The 18,210-nt window shown below is 50.9% G+C and overlaps 6 protein-coding genes across 6 annotated transcripts; 5 read left to right on the top strand and 1 right to left on the bottom strand.

The window, feature by feature from the left end:
* Positions 1-134: 134 nt before the first annotated feature.
* On the bottom strand, positions 135-1,889 carry J4E82_007361 (uncharacterized protein; the record flags this gene model as incomplete). Its single annotated transcript, XM_051733607.1, has 2 exons — positions 135-1,694; positions 1,746-1,889. The coding sequence occupies 2 exons, from the start codon at positions 1,887-1,889 to the stop codon at positions 135-137; spliced, it is 1,704 nt and encodes a 567-aa protein (XP_051586654.1).
* A 473-nt stretch (positions 1,890-2,362) lies between these two features.
* On the top strand, positions 2,363-4,947 carry J4E82_007360 (uncharacterized protein; the record flags this gene model as incomplete). Its single annotated transcript, XM_051733606.1, has 4 exons — positions 2,363-2,441; positions 2,646-3,723; positions 3,778-4,264; positions 4,318-4,947. The coding sequence occupies 4 exons, from the start codon at positions 2,363-2,365 to the stop codon at positions 4,945-4,947; spliced, it is 2,274 nt and encodes a 757-aa protein (XP_051586653.1).
* Positions 4,948-9,832: 4,885 nt separating this feature from the next.
* Positions 9,833-11,357, top strand: J4E82_007359 (uncharacterized protein; the record flags this gene model as incomplete). The annotated part of the gene is made up of 4 exons (XM_051733605.1): positions 9,833-9,937; positions 9,988-10,123; positions 10,178-10,853; positions 10,907-11,357. The coding sequence occupies 4 exons, from the start codon at positions 9,833-9,835 to the stop codon at positions 11,355-11,357; spliced, it is 1,368 nt and encodes a 455-aa protein (XP_051586652.1).
* Positions 11,358-12,809: 1,452 nt separating this feature from the next.
* Positions 12,810-14,353, top strand: J4E82_007358 (uncharacterized protein; the record flags this gene model as incomplete). Its single annotated transcript, XM_051733604.1, has 2 exons — positions 12,810-13,221; positions 13,350-14,353. The coding sequence occupies 2 exons, from the start codon at positions 12,810-12,812 to the stop codon at positions 14,351-14,353; spliced, it is 1,416 nt and encodes a 471-aa protein (XP_051586651.1).
* A 517-nt stretch (positions 14,354-14,870) lies between these two features.
* J4E82_007357 (uncharacterized protein) lies at positions 14,871-15,690 on the top strand (the record flags this gene model as incomplete). The annotated part of the gene is made up of 2 exons (XM_051733603.1): positions 14,871-14,935; positions 14,985-15,690. 2 exons carry the CDS (start codon positions 14,871-14,873, stop codon positions 15,688-15,690), a joined length of 771 nt encoding a protein of 256 aa, XP_051586650.1.
* Positions 15,691-16,555: 865 nt separating this feature from the next.
* Positions 16,556-17,915, top strand: J4E82_007356 (uncharacterized protein; the record flags this gene model as incomplete). Its single annotated transcript, XM_051733602.1, has 2 exons — positions 16,556-16,595; positions 16,645-17,915. The coding sequence occupies 2 exons, from the start codon at positions 16,556-16,558 to the stop codon at positions 17,913-17,915; spliced, it is 1,311 nt and encodes a 436-aa protein (XP_051586649.1).
* Positions 17,916-18,210: the final 295 nt, after the last annotated feature.

Genomic DNA, 18,210 nt, shown 5'->3' with positions numbered 1-18,210 from the left:
GAGGTTTCACCGCAATGTGTTTTTGCTGACTGCAAGCTCTTTTGTAGAAATGCGCATGTAATGTATCGATTGAGCCCCGCGACAGCTGTACATATCCTACAGCTTCCGTGTTTGCAGGTTGAATTCGCTGACTATCACTGTTTCTTGCCGCCAGTCTTCTTCCAGCCTGCACTTCTGCTCTTCCGTCCATTAGGACCCTTCTTCTTGCCTCCACTGCCCTTGAACTTGAGCCCACTCTTACCCTGTCTCTCGCTCGCTCTGTGACCTTCAAACACGAAACCCTCCTTCGTCTGTGCCTTGGCGACCTTGCCCAACATCGATCTTGCACGTCCCTGTTGTGACTTCTGCTCTTCAGTAAGCTTTTGCTTGTAGCCAGCACCTGGCCTGCCCTTTGATGCACCCTCTGTCTTGGATGGTGGCGGTCCTCTCGGCTTGTCCTTGTTCTTCTTCTCTGCTTTGCAACGTGTAACACGGAGTTTGCGGGGAAGCATAGGTGGGAACATTTTTTCGTTAAGTTGCAGTGCGGCTTCCACGCCATTCTCGTCCACGAACTGTACGTAGGCGAATCCCTTACCGACTCTCGTCTTTGCATCGCGGACTACGCGCACACTCTCGATCTTCCCGCATTTGGCAAAGTGCGTCCAGAGGCCTTCTTCAACGTCAGAGGCAGGCCTCTTCTTCTTGGGCTTCTCGCCTTCGGCCACGGGGGTTTGGGATTCATCGTCTACAAAAGGAAGGTTGCCAACGAAGACGCAGCGGCGGTGGTCGACTTTGTATGGATGGGCCAATGAGTCGACGTGGAGGTGGCGCTTGAGGAGCATGGAGCCGTTTAGCCTCTTGACAGCCTCCCTCGCCGCGACCTTGGTTGTGTACACAGCGTATGCATTCGTGCTCTTTGTAGTCGCATCCATGATGTCCTTGGTTGCAAAGGCAGCGCGTTTGGGTAGCGAGGTACCGAATGCTGTCGAGCGGTAACGTATCGACTCGATCTTATGCGGGGGCTTATTGTCGGCGAGATCGGGGATGAAGGACTCTAGGTGCTTCTTGAGGGCCTTTTCGGCGGGCTTTGAATTTATACACTCGACAGAGACGTTGCCTAGGAAGACGGTGCGCGATGCCTTCTCCACTTCCGAAGCGCTCTCGTCGGTCTTCTCCATGAGCGACTCGTGCTTGGGGATTGTAAGGTCTTCAGCCTTGTCGGCATCATTGACATCTTCCGCATCCTCGTCGTCGTCTTCTTCGCCTGAAGATTCGCCTTCATCGTTGTCGTCTGAAGATTCATCATCCTCATCGTCCTCATCCTCGTCCTCTTCTTCTGTCTTGCGCTTTTTTTGTCTTTGCTCCTCCTCCTTCTCTTCCTCTCGTGCCAATTTTCGCATGTAGGCATCCTCGACTTCCTCCTTGTCACCTCGCTTGCGCTTTTTAGGCTTTTCTACTGCGCCGTGCAGTGCAGCTTCACGCAGTTTTGCAAGCGCTGCCTCGTCCTTGGACTCGGACCCTTCGCTAGCATCCGACATGTCCTCATCTTCGTCTCCATCCTCGTCGTCGTCATCGGAGGGCAAGCTTTCAGATGCCGAGCTCAGTTCCGCATCGTTCGCATCGCCTTCGTCTTCATCTTCACTCGAGTCCTCGGTCGCTTTCTCTTGGGCGCGCGCCTGGTAGCGTGATTTTGGGGGCGCTTGTACAGGACCCGCCTGTACATGAATTAGCAATCACTCTTCAGCACGTGTATGCGATAGACGTACACTGGTCGCAAACAGCGATGCTAGCGCAGGGTCAAACGCTTTCTTGTCAACTTTGATGAATGAAGTGCCCGACTTGTGGCTCTTCTTGGGCGTGTCTGTCTTCTTGTCTGTCTTCACAGCGCGTTTGTCGTTTGATTTAGCCATTGCGACAATCGAGATGTTGCCGGCAGCAAGCTCGTCAAAAAGTTTTGGTGGAGACTCACGGGCACTGGGCACTAGGCCCAAACGAGATAGGGCAGTGCGGTCATTCGCAAGACTCTCAGGGCCTCTCCCGGGCAGTCGACCCGCTTCTGAGCGCAGTTTAGACCATCCCGACCAAGCTGCCCTCCACATTCACTACAGACTCCCTCATGAGAGTCGCTGTCCCGCGTTTGCTTCCCGACGTATACAAACATCCCAGACCTGCCACCCAGTCGCTCCTGCCACAGACATCTCCACACGCACCCTCGACGCCCGCGTCCTTGACCCCAGCAGCACCGTTTTTGACCACTCACCGGATCCAGCGCCCTCCACCTCCCACAACGCCCATAGAGCATCGCAGGCGCCTACAGTATTCTTTGCAACTCGTTTTCGGGACATTGGTCACGAGTTGAGGCAGTCTTCGGCGTGGGCGCACTATGAGCGCGCCCGAACAGACCAGACGGAGCACCTCGAGAACAGCTCCCGGCACCACTGAGGAAGTCGCGCAGACTCAAAGTACGTTCCCATCTACTCCGTAGCAATCCTGATGCTCTCTTTCGGCTTTCTCAAGCCCAGCGTTGCGCCCTTGGTCGCCTCTCCAGAGACCGTCGATCTTTGCGTCAACAATCGAGGCGACGACGGCGTCGCGAACTCACCTCCCTCACCACGCCTCTTACGTACGTCGTCCGAATATGCACCAGATCTAACAGCCCCTCACAGGTGCAATTCCAACGCCCACGATAGAATTACCTGACCCCGCCTCTGCAACCTCTCCTCCCGACCACCCTGCGCCAGCCCAGGTGCCAACAGCAGCTGCCGAAGATCCTACTGCAGTCGCTGCCGCGATGCTGTCTACCATGGCAGCTCCGACTACAGTGCTCACAGAATCGCTGCCCACCGAACAAGCCCCTAATGGCTTCGACGACATCGCCGACAACGGCTCTAGCAGCTTGAGCGAGCTCGGAGACGCATCAGACGACCAGTCAGAACCCACACAACGGCCGAGCGCAGTAGCAGACATGGACGAAGATGATTCAGAGGCTGAGACTGAGCGACTGCACAACACGCCTCGAAAGCTCGCGCGCACTGCTACAGAGACGTCATTACTCTCCGAGCCCATCTACACAAGAACTCCAAGCAAGCTCGCGCATTCCAAAACCATCGAGCACGATGATTCTGCTCCACCCACACCCACTGCCATTACAGACGACGCAACCATGGGCGAAGCACCCACAACCGAGAACCCTCTGCATTCTCTCTCGCTCATCGCAGCATCCGAGGCGGCGAATCTCGAGCATGTCGGCATGAAAAGGAAGCGTGCCAGTGCTGAGAGAAGTCCTGTGGATGAGCGTGAAGAGGAGCCATCACGGAAGCGAAGCATAAACGCGAAGGGCTCGGCGCTTGATGGTCTGGCTGATGCTGCAGCGGACCGACAGGGCCAGATGGACGCAGACGAAGAGCTCGAGAACGCTGAAGAGAACCTATCGGCCCTCGCACGAGAAGAACTAGAACTCGAAGAGCGACAAGCCAATATCGCAGCACAGACTGTCAGTGAGATGGCCACCGTCGCGAAACACACTAAACCAAGGAAAGGCGGCAGGAGGGGGAAAAGAAAGATGGAGGATCCTAGCTATGCCTACGCCGAGACGTTCGCAGCTGCTGAAGCACACGAGGCTGAAGCTGAGGGCGAGCATGACGACGAGGATAGCGCGGTGCTTGACGAGGAGGTGACCAAGAAAAAGCAGGCTATCGATGAACTTGCAAAGATCGAGAAGAAGTTCAAGCTTTTCCGAGAGAAGTAAGTGACGTGCCTTGAATCCAGTTACTGGTATCAGCTGCTAATTGCCATCAGGTTATGCGACGAGCAGATAGCGCAACTCGAGAGGGAGCTAGAAATGCTCAAGCAGCCGAATTGCGTTCACCCCGAGTATGTTGCCATGATCAAGTGCATAGACGATCGACGCGCCGACAAGATCGCGTACGAGACGAGGCTCCTGGAATACAAGCAGAAGAATCTTGAGATAATCACAGCAGCAGAGCGGCACCAAATGCACAGTCAATACTTCCAGACTGTGCGACATATTCGCGAGGAGATTCTCGAGGAGTGCAACCAGCGAGTATTCGAATTGCAACGCGGACGACGCCAGCTTGGTTGCGACGAGACTGAATACATGGTACGACTACCTGAGAAGCGGTCTGACCAGATCAGGCACCAAACAGCGTACAATTTGGAGGTCTCTGTCCTGTCGGGTGTCGCCAAGTACGTAGGGTTCCCAGCAGCACCAGACATCAGTGCTGCGCGGCCAACAGAGATTGACGAAGATCTTCGAGCAATGAAGGTAAGTGGCTGAACGCAACTGCTAGAGAACTAGCAGCTGATTCAGCGCGGTAGATTGCAACGCGTGCTCCAGCACCGCCTCCCTCGTTTCGTACCTATAATAGAACGACAACAGCAGACGAGGCAGCTGCAGAAGAGCAATTCTTAGAAAGTACGCCATGGGCCAATCCACGACATCCTTCACACCAAGAAAGCCGGTACCCTCCAGGACCGTCCCGCGTACCCAGCTACCAAACACCAGCCGGTCAGCGTCGCATGGTCGATCTCTCAGCTCCCAATGGCTCTGCCTCCACCATCGAAGCGAACTCGAACCCCCCTTCCTCGAACGCTCACAACGCAAACGGTCTACTAGGGGAAGCAGAATCACCAGTCCTACACATGAAGCGCGCACCGATCGATCATGCAGCCTATGCAGAGACACCTGGCTCCGACCCTCGCAACAATATGGGTGTTCTGAGTAGAGAAACATATGGTATGATGTCAAGTCCTGCGGCGCAGCACATGGATATACCGCAAGGACAAGGTGGACAACGTTGGGGTAGCAGCATGCGGCCCATCAATGCAGAGCCCAACGTTGCGCCAGGTCTACCAGGTGCTGGCCAACCAGATGCAGCGCGCGCATCATTGACACAACGCAGTGGCCTCGGTACTGTCAGTGTTGGCAACGGCTTGTTTGGACGGTAATCCGTTCAAGGCACGCTGACTATTGTTCTCGATATTTGTTTTATTATCTATTATGTCTTCATTCCAGTACCATTGGGCGGCGTTTGTTGCGTTAGACTTGGTTTTGCATCCACAGCGGGCTGGCAAGGTAACATGAGCATGATATGACGGGAGGTATAATGCCTTGGCGTTGCCGCGGGAAGTCATCTCCGCTTTCATGTTTACCTCCCATGGAGATTATGCATTCTGTTTGGTTTAAGTTCAGGTTCAGGCTCGGGTTCAGGTTCACACTTTCGACCCTTTGAGAGCGGACTGAGGAATTAGGGATTAGGGAATGATGGAGATGATACCTTTTGATATCTGCGATGAGCGAATCAATGACATTCCGATGCATTTCTGTTGTTCCGTTCATCTCCGAATGTTCTGTCTTTCGTGATTAGTGCTTATCAACACACCGTTGCGATTGCAAGAATCAACCCACTTCACCTCTAGTGGTGAACTCGTTCTGCAACTCGAACCTCATCTCTTGTGGGTCAGCAGAAGCATGACGGTGAAGCCTCTGCTTCATGGTGTAGAAGACGCGGTCAAGTGATGTAGAGAGAACAAGAAGACGAAGGACTTACAATCTGGGAAAGTTGCTCTCAGCAATGATATGCAGCCCCAATATTTCCCTGGAGAAAGACGGAAAGTCATGCATAATTTGAACTCGCCTTTTAGTACACGAAGCACAGAAAAGAGGCGATGGAGAGATGGTTGTGGATATCAAAAAGACTGCCTACAGGAAATTAAACAAGCATGCAACTTCTTAGCAACCGTGAAGTGGGTTGTATGCTATGCTCTCGCATCCCATACGAACACCGAAAGGAATTCCTGGAATTAATTATGACTTTATGGCGTTGACTGTCTTACTCAAGCTCTAATCAAACTCTAGCATAAGCTCTTGAAAAGTGTAAAGAGCAGTGCTATTTGGTGTCGCTGTTTCTGATTAGGAGAGCGAACTGTAAAGCACTCTATACAAGGGGAAAATTAAATAGGTATAGAGATAATAAGTTTTACCTTACAGCTTACATTAGCTCTTAACAAGAAAACTTATAAAGGTTAATAGTAATGTAGACTTCTAGATTCTCTATTTACGTTTTTACAGCTCTTAATCTACTTTGTTATAGTAAGCAGGAGTACTCTGTTCTGTAGAGATATTTGTGGATTTTTTTGATGTAGCGAAATATTTAAAGAAGCATGTAGCAATGTGATTATCTGATAATGGCCTAAACCTATTGGCAGACCGGTAGACGCTTAGTAGGTCGTAGCATAGCATGGCGGCTCTATAGCCACGCTTTAATCGATTGACGTAGGCGCTTTTAAATGTAAAAGGCAAAACGCTATGTATTGCTAGAAACTTACATAACTCGAATAGCGGCGCAAAAGCCGACTCGAGTATGGAATTGCAGCACGGAAATTTCATGACAAAACTTGAACTCTATGGCATGGTTTTTTGGATTCTGGGCTAGATAGCATGAGTGCGAGAGAAGATCGAACCCACATCAGAGAAGCTTGAACAAAAGCCGAGGGTGTAGCTGGAGTCAGTGCGTGTGATCGGCATGATCACGCTGCGGTACAGCCACGAGGGACATGCGTCACAATGGAGATTCCATGTGACAGGCTGAAAGTTACAGCGGCAACCTGCATGAAACGGCTTCGAAGCCTTTCGAGGGTTTAGCTTTGGGGATCTGCGGACATAGTCGCGTATGCACATGCGGCTCATACTCGCGGCTCGATCTCGTAAAGCATGTGGATCACAAACCTACTTACAGTCTCTTTTGAGGCATAATCCGTCACGAAATGATATCTTGAATTCAAAGAAAAGTTTAAACCGCAAGAAGCGGATAGAAAACGGCCGAATCTAGTATTCATCGTAACCAAAACAGAGGAAGCGGCTCTCGGCACATGCCTTTCGTGTATGCTTGGAATGATAATGCTTGAGCCTTGTTGATCATGCACAAAGGTTGGATATGTTGATCCGAATCGTGAAGCATCTAGAGATAATTTTCGCCAGGGCAAATGGAATCAGAACTGGAGACGGGTGTGACTACAGAAGAGGTTAACAGTAGTGGTATCAGTATCGTCTACGGAGTTGATTGCAAGCCTCCTTTTTCCCGGTGGTAGGAGTGAGTACGCATATGGTGTAAAGGCCGCTGACTTTTAAGGTTCTGTTTCCCAAATACGGTTGCATATAGACATGGACTCTTGAACAAGGTGGCCCAGGAGAGTAGCAATGACAAAAGCAGATAGCAAGTCAATTAGTTGCTCCAGATCAGGAAGTATCAATGTTAGCTTCCTTGCAACGTGGTCGATATCGAGCTTGCATATAGAAACGACTTTGGCTAGCTGGCCGAGAATATTGGTCGCTTTCGTCAATCCCACGTTGTGATCGTCAGTCCCTGGCAGATGCCGATGCGTAATGCCGGTGGCTGACCGTTTGGTACGCGCTACCCAAAGATCGACCCGTGTAGATCCGAGGATGTTTAACGAAGGCCACGCGAGTGAGTTGCCATGTGCTCGCGTAGAAACAGTTGCCGATGCCTGCGTTGGCCGCATATCGTCACACGTGAGTCTGGTCACACTCAAAGTTTGGTTCCCGAAACTTTCGCGGGTTACAAAGGGTGCGGCCCGAACGTAGCAGTCGAAGCTGACGTGTGGCTAGGTGGAGTGGAGACCTATCTATGACATACTCAATATCAGATTGCCACGAGGTCGTAGACTGTGGTATCTCCAAGGTTTTGCACCTGAATCAGCGGCACTCGAAGATTTCTTGTGGCCGTTAAGATCGTCGGGTCGCTTGAGGTGACGACGACAAATTGTCGGAGGATGCCATCTGCTAACACGTTAGTCAAGCTCAAGGGTACCACTGCGCTGGATCATGGAAACACCTTTGGATGTGCGGTCAGGATGCTTGCGTCTACGCCTTCCGACGATTTGCGCCATGGCGCCTAGAATGGAAAAGCAAAAAGTCGCGGGGTCTCGCACTTGCGATCTGGGGATTACGACGTCGGGCCGACAGCAAACTTTCGAAGCCTGAAGCACGTCGCATCCCGTTCGCGAAGTATCGTGATCCTGGGGGATGCTCATGCATGTTGTGCTTGAATCGAGGGAAAGACTTTGAGTCAAAACTCACGCCATCACCAGAATGCCCCACTGACATCGACTCGAATACTGACGATTTCGAGCAGGCGAGAAAGGGGAAGGTGGACGCTCATAGCGGCGGAGTTTCAACCCGTCGCATGGGTCTGTTTCGATTGTGCATCAGGTATACCTTGTAGGGCTGAGGTATCAGCCGGGATGTGTTTTGTATCCGTGTCAGGGAACATCGATGAAATTCAACAACCTAATCCGTAGCGATGTCATTGGAATACACAAGTGGACAGAAGTTCTCATACCAATCTATGACGATGACCTACAGAATGCTTCGAAAGTGGCTTGATAGTGTCGGAGGCATGGCTCCTAGGCCGTTTCAATTTTTCCGGGTGCTCAACACAATGAGAGGGCTGCTTAGCTTGAGAATGGCGAGATTGCAATCGTACCGAGAAGTTGCTCGAGGTGCTCAACAAGCGGCTGAATTTTCAAGGTTACCACGGACCGTGTGCTAGGGCACGCGTTCCACACATCCCTACGGCATGGTGGTATGGTGGTATGGAATGTTAGTCGAAGATTTGGCTGTTTCTAAGCTGTTTAGCTCCTGAATTCCGCGGTCTTGCCTGTTAGCGACAATTAGGCCAGTGCTCAAATGACATGTGATGAACAGCGGCACGTTTGTACGCCGTTGTGATAATACATGAAAGTATGTGTTGTTAGCTAAATAAAATGATTGTATTCTTGCCTCGCGTATCTCAAAAGCCGCATCAGGCTCCACAAGTCGATCCCCAACGTTGTGAGAGTCAGTGAACATGATCTTCAAAAAGCAAACGAGCCCCATGTGGCTTTTCGAGCCGCGAAGACAGCGGCGGTCGAAGCTCGGCGACGGTTGGGTATACGCGAGGTGGAGCAAACGGCAAGCAGGTGTGCTGCTAGTGGCGTACGCCAAGTCGTTTACCTATGCACAAAATCGCTCGCCTGTGGCGTTCGGAACGAACCACCATCTTCGGTCGGCCTTCCGGGGCCTCGAATGCCTTCATCTATACAAACTCAACAATGCTATAGCAAAATGACAGTCAAAGCACAGTGTTCGAGCGAGTTGCTTATATTTTGATGTTCTGTGCTAACCAGTCAAGTAGATCAGCGCTGATCACGATGGCATCTTGCGAAGAACGTGTCTCCTTTCTGGAGGCCTCATTACCCTCCTGCATATTAGGCGAAGTCCACTTAGCGTTATGAATCCGCTGTTCCTGAAAAGTATGCCCTCCGTCGCTGGTAGCGTCTGCCATGCGAAGCGTCAGCAAAGGCCCACTTCAAGTGGTCTGGGGCAACTTCTCCATTCGCCCTAAGTTTCAGCTGGGTCATTGGTCGCGTTCAGTCATCATGGAATCTAGTGCCAGACTTTCCGTGCACATGCCAGGGATCATCTCTACGGCGAGGATTGCACCTCTGGTACGGAAGATGCATGACCCTCGAATAGCGGCCCCAGAAGAGGCGGTTCAGCCCCACTCCATACCTCAATCTGCAGTTGCCGTCCGCCATACCCAATGGTTAAATGTACCTGCATTCATTACTTTCCGTTATGGAGTCTCATATAGAACAGGCCTCGGGAGACTAAACGACCTGGCCTAGCACTTCTGACAGCTCTTGATATTCTCCGACATTCCAGGGAGTTTATAGTAAGGGTCTGTCCCGGATTACCAATTTCTCTTCGTTTCCGCCTCTCACTTCCTGGCCGTTCGATCGTACACGATTTCGTGTATGAGTACGAAGAAGGATGAGGCTCCTGGAATTGTTGCTCCCATTGCTGGCATGGGTGCAGCTAGTAGTTGCTCAGGAATCGGCTATGCTGGCTGTGGCCAAGCAACTTCCCCAATGCGCGGTATGTTCGATCCGAGCGATGCTCATAACATGTACTGATTGCGTTTTCAGCAAGTGTGTCTTGCCACAGCAGTCACCCAATCGCCTGTTCAGCACACAGACCTAGCCTCAATATGTGCAGATGCTAAATTGCAAGGCGAGGTAGAAGCGTGTGTTTTGCAAGCGTGTACACTGAGACAGAGTTTGAGTGAGTGCCTCACTTCCCAATGCTGTATCGAATGTTGCTAATTGCCTTTCTTAGCGACCAAGAATGTCACTTCAACAAGCTGCCACGCCCCCATACGTTATTCTGGCGAGTCCATTCGCGTATCAAACTTGATTCTCTCGATCGTCACCGCTGTCTGCGCGCTCTCCAGGATTATATACAAGGCCGTGTTCTCTATTGGAGAGCTCGGTTACGACGATTACAGCGTCTTAGCCGCACTGATAGCCGGTGTACCATCTGTCGTTATCATCGATAGAGCCATCGTTCCAAACGGTCTTGGAAGAGACGTTTGGACAGTCAGCTTCGAACAAATCACCAACTTCGTCCGGTATCTTTACGCCCTGGAAGTCCTGTACTTCATCCAGATTGCGCTTCTGAAGCTCACGCTTCTTTTCTTCTTTCTCCGGATCTTTCCAAAGCCGATGATCAGGCGACTCCTCTGGGCTACTGTTGCATTCAACTGTCTCAACGGCGTTGCATTCACGTTCGCCGCCATCTTTCAATGTCGACCGATATCCTTTTACTGGACGAAATGGGACAAGGAGGGATCAGGCCAATGCATCGATATCAACGGATTAGCGTGGACAAACGCCATCATCAGTATTGTCCTAGATATTTGGATGCTCGCTTTACCCTTGTTCGAGGTTTTTAACCTGCAGCTGTCCTGGCGTAAGAAGCTTAGCGTTGCTGTTATGTTTTGTGTTGGCACATTGTGAGTCACCTTAAGAACTATCACTAGAGGACAATCGCTAACTTGAGGCTCAGTGTAACCGTCATATCGATACTCCGTCTGCGGTCTCTTGTCAACTTTGCCGCTTCCGCGAATCCAACATGGGATCAAGCGGATGTGATCAACTGGTCAAACATCGAAATCAATATCGGAATCATCTGCGCCTGCTTGCCTGCACTACGCGTCATTCTTGTCCACTTGTTCCCCAAGGTCCTTGGTACAACCAAGGCCACCGACCGGCCTTACTACGCATACGGCAGCCAAAGTCATGGAATGAGGAAGGGAGGCAGTGCGCCGGCCAGCGGTCCAGGGAGATCGGCTGTCTCAAACGGCGGACGGGATCCGAACGCCATCACATACACTAAAACTTTCGAGATACGGCATGCAGATAGTGATGAACAGTCACTTGTTCAGATGGAGCTGGATCAATTTGGACCAAAGAAACAAAAGAACCCAAGTAGCAGTACCAGTATTTCGAGTTTATAGATAGAACATCTAAACAAAATCCTAATTGCGCCGACCACATCCAGATACAAAGTTTCGTTCACACGTTGTAACCGCTCTCTCGAAGATGAGGCATCGATACTAGTGTTGTGCAGCCATTAGCACAAGTGCAGATGACTAAGTCTTGTAGAGGTCGCCATTTACATCTAATGCCGTACGTATTCAAGTTCTCTTCGACACTAGAGTAACCCACCATATACTCCTCGCCCTTCTTCACATCACGTACGGTCTTGAACACTTCCTGCTCCAGCTATGTGTCCCAATGCCTCTTTACGCTTAATTTTTCTCGTGATTCAAAGTCGATCCGGTCAATAAAGTCATTCCGATTTTGCCAAATGAAGCCTCTCCTTCGAATGCAAACATACTCATAACGTGTATTAGAACATCGATGAAACAGTGGTAGTTGCTTCTTGTAAAAAGGGCTGTGCGCGGGCACTCATATCTCTACAATTTGTTGTGTATTAGATACTGAATGTTTATGACATGAACCATATTTGGCATCGTTACAATCTGGGAAACATCTATCCCTTGCATGCGGCCAGGCGGGTCAACTGCGTGGGCGGCCGCACTAATTTCTTAGCGCAGAGTGAAGCTTCCCAAGGTCGTGAGCCGCACGCCCCAATCGCAACACTCGTGATGTGGGTAATGACACCTGTGTACTAACAGTTCTCTGAGAAAGACGTTTCGTATCCAAGTATCTACGCTCGATCGGTAATGACTATCAAAATAATGGTACATAAGGTATCGCCATTTTTGACTTCGGGATCGAGCTTGTCGACAACGTTGCTAGGTGTCGATTGGCTGAGGACGAGAGTGTAAGAGCCGTCCCGCTATGTATGCTGCAGATACTGCAGTAAAATATGTACGAGCTGAGGAATGCAAGGGTATCTGAGCCGACCATGCACATAGCCACAACCTCAGGCGGCTATTGCAGCTCACTCACTTCCATCTTACTCAGCAGTCTCGCTTTCTACATTTGACGAAATTTTCAGCGAAAATTAAGCTTCCTGCACCCTAGTAAGCCGCTACGTCTCATATCTACAGCCATATTTGCAATATATTCACAAGTTTCCCCAAGTTCGTGCGCAGAAGCTGACACGATCCACCCTTCAGCCTTGCGAGAACGTCATCACGGTTAAGTAGTTGCCGGCTACCATACTCTCTCTCCAGGTACTGAAAGCGCTCGCGACTAGAAGCTGAGGTTCATCAATTCGGTGGTACGACTCTTGCTCTGAGAATTGGGAAAATCGAACGATTGATATGCGCCTCTTACATGCCAAGACTCTCGAATTCGAAGTCCTCCACGATAATGAGATACCGCGCTATCTTATACTATCGCACACATGGGGAATTGAGGAGATTTCCTATCAAGAGATGCGCTTTTTGCAACAGCATCACGCCTTGCCCGATAGCCTCAAAAGCGATACCACAGTGATGGCTGCATTGGAAGCGGCAGCCGGGCTGAAGATCTTCGCGATGAATAGCAAGTCTATTCAAGCTCGTGCCGGCTACAGGAAGATACAAAAGGCCGCCAAGCTCGCAAGAGAGAAGGGACTGAAATACATCTGGATAGACACCTGTTGTATTGGCAAAAGTAGCAGCGCGGAGCTACAGGAAGCAATCAACTCAATGTATCGATGGTATCAGCAATCCTGCTTCTGTATGGTTCACCTGGAAGATGCAGATTCCGTGCGAGACCCGGACTCTGTTTTGCGCCGCCGTTATGATATTGCAACAATATTACGTACATCCCGATGGATCACTAGAGGCTGGACTTTACAAGAACTCATCGCACCCAAGGCTCTCGCATTCTATGATCAAGATTTCTCACTCATTGGCTCCAAGAGTATGTTCTGTCCAACGATTGCCGAAGTGACAGGGATACCTCTATCTGTTTTGCGTACTGGTGACCTGAATCAAGCTTCAGTCGCACAAAAAATGTCATGGGCAGCCAATCGCAAACGACTCGAGCAGAAGACCGTGCATACAGCCTCATGGGCCTGTTTGGTATTCATATGCCTATGCTGTACGGTGAGGGTGACAATGCATTTAGACAGTTGCAGGAAGAGATCATGAGAAGGACTCCTGACGACTCAATCTTCGCATGGAAGGCACCTGATGGGTCGCTATCCAGATATTGTGGATTGTTAGCCATGTCGCCCGATGACTTCGAAGGATCTCAGGGTATCGAGCAGGGCCGTGGTCAATTCGCTACATCAAGTTTGGGCCTCAGAATTGAGGCACGGTTTTGTCCTTTGCTGGACGAAATCTCTGGCGAGATGTGGGACGATTCGATCTTCGCCCTTCCGCTGGGTGCGATAGAGAAAGGAAGAATAATTGCTCTGCTCATTCGACGACTGAGTGCATCGCACTACACAAGAGTTGCAGCCAACACGTTCAGTCATCGGCTCAATGATAACGGCAAGCCAGAGGCAATTTATATCGAACACACTCCAAAGATTCCAAAGATATTCCGAAGCCGTGCGATGCATTGCTTTCAGTTCAAGTTCGACTCTACAGTATACCGTATCCGAAGTGCACAGCCAAAGCAGTTGTGGGATCCAATCCATAGCGACCTTTCAATCGATCCCGAGTTTTGTACAAACAACGGTTCAGATAACAACGGGTATCCAGGTGCACCCGTATTCTACGGCACGGTTCGGCTGTATTACCAAAACCGCAACTTTCCTTTGGCTTGTTCGATCAACTTCGGGCATAATCTTGTGACCGGCCGTGTATGGTTGAAGCTTTTGGGCTCTGCTTCTACACCCGTCGAACCGAATTGGCGAACCGTATGTCAGGAACCCAAAAGCTATGATGAGCTGCTGCGCCCAGAGCCACTTGTTCAGGTTCTGAATATTTCGAACTCCGAGGCAGTCAGAGTGACGGTTCATTATGGCTTGCATCGCGGTATGATATCCTATATTGTCCATATTGTTCAGCAGAAGTACATGTTGCCCCCTGTTTTGAGAACATAGTGTTACAGTATTAGTTGTTGAAATGGATAGTGATTGTCAGGCAGTCGCTGCAACGCGTACGATTGCAAAAGATGCACGAATCTGAGCTTTAGAGTTGCATCCTTACGTCATAAAAAGCTTTTACGTAGTTGGTGATACCGTTGACTCGTTTTTTTCGATGGCACATTTCCTATCGTTTTCATATCCCCGGTTATTTGTCGACCCTGGCCTGCAATATGGATATCGACTTCTCCCAGCCTATCTGCCGTAAGCGACTGCCATTGGACCGAACACAATAGTCGACGAATGTGACAGACACAGGCCGCGCAACCCTCTCTGCATACAATATAGTTTCTCATTTGGAGACCGTGGCTTCAGCCGCGGACAGGGTCACTTCCCGCTATCAGGTACCACATATGCCGAGCCAATGCATTGTCCACGCAATGCATCCTATCATCTAGAAGTTCGTATCCACCCCAAAGCCTTAACAGTGAACTATCTTCTTCTCCATAGCCATCACTAGAGACAGTATCCTGTCATGTCTATACTTCTCCCGCTCTACGTGTATCCAAGTGCGGGTGCATGGGATCCGCTATACGCAGCGTATGCACACCTCCCCCTACGACTTCATTGCACACTAACTGGAACTCAGAGCAAAAGCGTATAGAGATGTAGACTTCACCGTCATCATCAACCCTTGCTCTGGCCCCTGTATGGGGTCACTCCCTGACCAAGTGTACCTTGATGAGGTCCCTAAACTACGAGCCTATCCAAACATCAGAACACTGGGATACGTCGCAACCGATTATGCAGAAAAGCCTATCGAAAGTGTTTTGGCAGAAATCGACACGTACGCGCGCTGGCCCAAAGTCGCAAATATCACCAAGATGCGCGTTGATGGAATCTTCTTGGACGAGACACCAAGCATGTTCGACGAGGACGATTACGCATATTTGAAGACAGCGAACCAAGCAATCAAGAACAACACAGCGTTCAGCGAGCGCTTCATAGCTCATAATCCAGGCCTGGTGCCCACTTCTATACTCACTTCGCCCACAGTACTACAAGAATCCTACCTCAACCTCACCGATCTCACTGTCGTATTCGAAGAGACATTCGACAAGTGGCTTGACAGAGATGTTATGGTTCCGCTACAAGCACACAAGATTCGGCGTTCGAGACTGGCAGTCATACTGCATTCGTTGCCGAATCTGACTGGAGAAGTGCTGGACTTCGTGATCCAGCAGGTGCAGAACACGGCGGATTGGATCTTCTTGACGGACAGTGCGGATGACTATTATCATACCTTTAGCGCAATGTTTGAGAGTTTGGTGAAAGCGGTTGACAAAAGTAGTTAAATGGGAAGGCGAGGCTCAGACATTTATAATCCCCGCTGTGGCCCAGCAGTCATGAACGTGCACTTGTGCAGCTTGGTATCCAAGACCAGTGGCTACTTGACCGTGCGCATAGCGCACTTGTGAAGCTGACAGCCTCCTCATCTATGTCTTTCAGATACATGATGGCGTTCTACTAGATCGCACCAGCTTCCTGGTAGCCGATGCTATGGCTGAGCAAGGAAAAGGTCCGCCATGACTAGAGTGTATCGCCGATATCAGTTGGTAATTAAAGGTGTCTGCTATGTTTTGCATTGGCCCTAGAAGATCGCAACCACAGCAAACACGTCCAGAATGTATCTGAGGACGAAGTCTGGAAGCATAGCATTCCTCTGTTTTTGGTACGGTACGGCTGTGAGTGGAGAAGAGCGGACAAAGCGATGTGATACTGGAACCAATGTTTGGACGCCGAATTGACATTTGCGGATCCGTACGAAGAGGATACGGCTCCGCGAGCAGTGTCATGGTGCCAACAGTTGGAGTCTCACACTCAAACCCGGTCTGCTCCGTTTCCCTGGGGTGTTTGATCCGTAGCAATATTTGCCCTTCCGCAATAATGCTCCTATGCAACGTCGACGATGAGGGGGTTGTCATAGCTAGATTGCTGGAAGCTCAACAGCACCATGATCTGGTTGCTGGCGGTTCCGCTCATGTAATAGCTTGCAATGCGGGCGAAGACGGTCATGGCTGGGTTGTCGCCTGCCTATTGTGATGGTTGTAGGTGTAAAGTCGGGCGAATCGGAGTGGAGGGGTTTCCGCGTTGGCAGCTGCGTCGCCTATCTTCGGCTTGCTTCACGCCTTGCGCCCTTCCCTCCAACATGCCGCCGCAATGCCGCCACCGCGTTTATATCCGCTCGCTCGCCTCTCCAGTACGTGGTCCTGTCCACAGACTGTGCGATTGACCTTACCTTTGTCCAGTAAACACGCTCAAAGCGGGTAATCGACCCTTGACCGCATCCCTTGCCCCGCGCCAGCCACCCACTTCACGAGCATACTCGGCCATGTCAGAACTCTCCCACTACGTTGCCAAGAGCAGCAAGAGCTTGACAAATGGCACAAGCCACGACGGCAACGCCTGGGGCGCCGACAAGAACCCGGCGGCCTTTGACTTCCGCTCTGACGTGCACACTACGCCGACCAGGGCCATGCTCAAGGCAATCCAGGAGTGCACCCTGCTCGACGATGTCACCATGGAGGATCCCACCACACTATCACTCGAGCGCTTCGTGGCCGACCTCAGCGGCAAGGAGGACGCGCTCCTGATGCTGTCTGGTACCATGGGCAACCAGGTCGCGCTGCGAGCACACCTCACCACGCCTCCACACGCCATCATCTGCGACCGACGTGGCCACATCATCAACTACGAGGCAGGAGGTGTAGCAACCTTGAGCCAGGCCATGGTCCAACCACTCGATGCGAAGAACGGCACATACCTCACGCTCGAAGACATCCAGAAATACGCCGTCATCTCTGACGATGTCCACGCCTGTCCCACGCGTGTCATCGAGCTCGAAAACACGCTCAATGGCGCCATAATGCCCCTGTCCGAAGTGAAGCGGATATCGGCTTGGGCGCGCCAACACGGCATCATAATGCACTTGGACGGTGCACGTCTGTGGGAAGCTGTAGCTGCAGGCGCTGGTACCTTGAAGGAGTACTGCGCTGAGTTCGATAGCATAAGCCTGTGCATCAGCAAGGGCCTTGGAGCGCCCATTGGTAGCATCATCGTCGGTACAAAGGATTTCATCAAGCGTAGCCGCTGGATCCGCAAGTCTATCGGTGGAGGTCTGCGACAAGCTGGTGTCGTTGCAGCTCCAATGCGCGTTGCCATTGAAGAGACGTTCCTTGGCGGCAAGCTCACCAAGTCTCACGAAAATGCGAAGAAGATTGCAAGCATGTGGACCGATCTTGGTGGCAAGCTGCAATATCCCGTAGACACCAACATGGTTTGGTTAGATCTCGAGGCGCATCATGTTGACATCAACAACTTTATCGAGCTAGCGGAGAAGTACGGCGTAAGGGTGCGTGGTGGTAGGTTTGTTGTGCATTACCAGATTGGCGAAGAGGCAATTGAAGCGTTGCGAAAGATCTTTACCGAAGTCATGACTGGTAAGGAATCGGCAGGGAAGAAAGCCGAAGCCCCGCATGACCCCGAAGACCTCAAAATGAAGGGCAAGGGCGTGGAGTAGATATTTCAGCCACAGCATGATATTAGTCGGTCTAATAGACAGACAAATCAGATCAGTTCGCTCAGCCACGCAGCCACATCGATCCTCAGTACCTGCATGTCTAGCGTCTGTTTTATTCCGAACTGGCCGGGACATCGGGATGCATCAGAGCTCCCAAGACTTTAAGACTTCGCTATTACGTTAAAATTTCGATTTTAGGCCTTAACCTCTCTCCACAACACACCGACGTCAAGGCAAAGTCGTCATCGAACCCTCAAACACGACAACGCCAAGATGGAGGCTGAAGTATACTACA

This window comes from Alternaria postmessia (assembly GCF_024291825.1).
Source record: "Alternaria postmessia strain BMP 2775 chromosome Unknown scaffold_49, whole genome shotgun sequence".
In the NCBI taxonomy this organism is placed as follows: Eukaryota; Fungi; Ascomycota; class Dothideomycetes; order Pleosporales; family Pleosporaceae; genus Alternaria; species Alternaria postmessia.
This window is presented reverse-complemented; position numbering and strand designations above follow the sequence as displayed.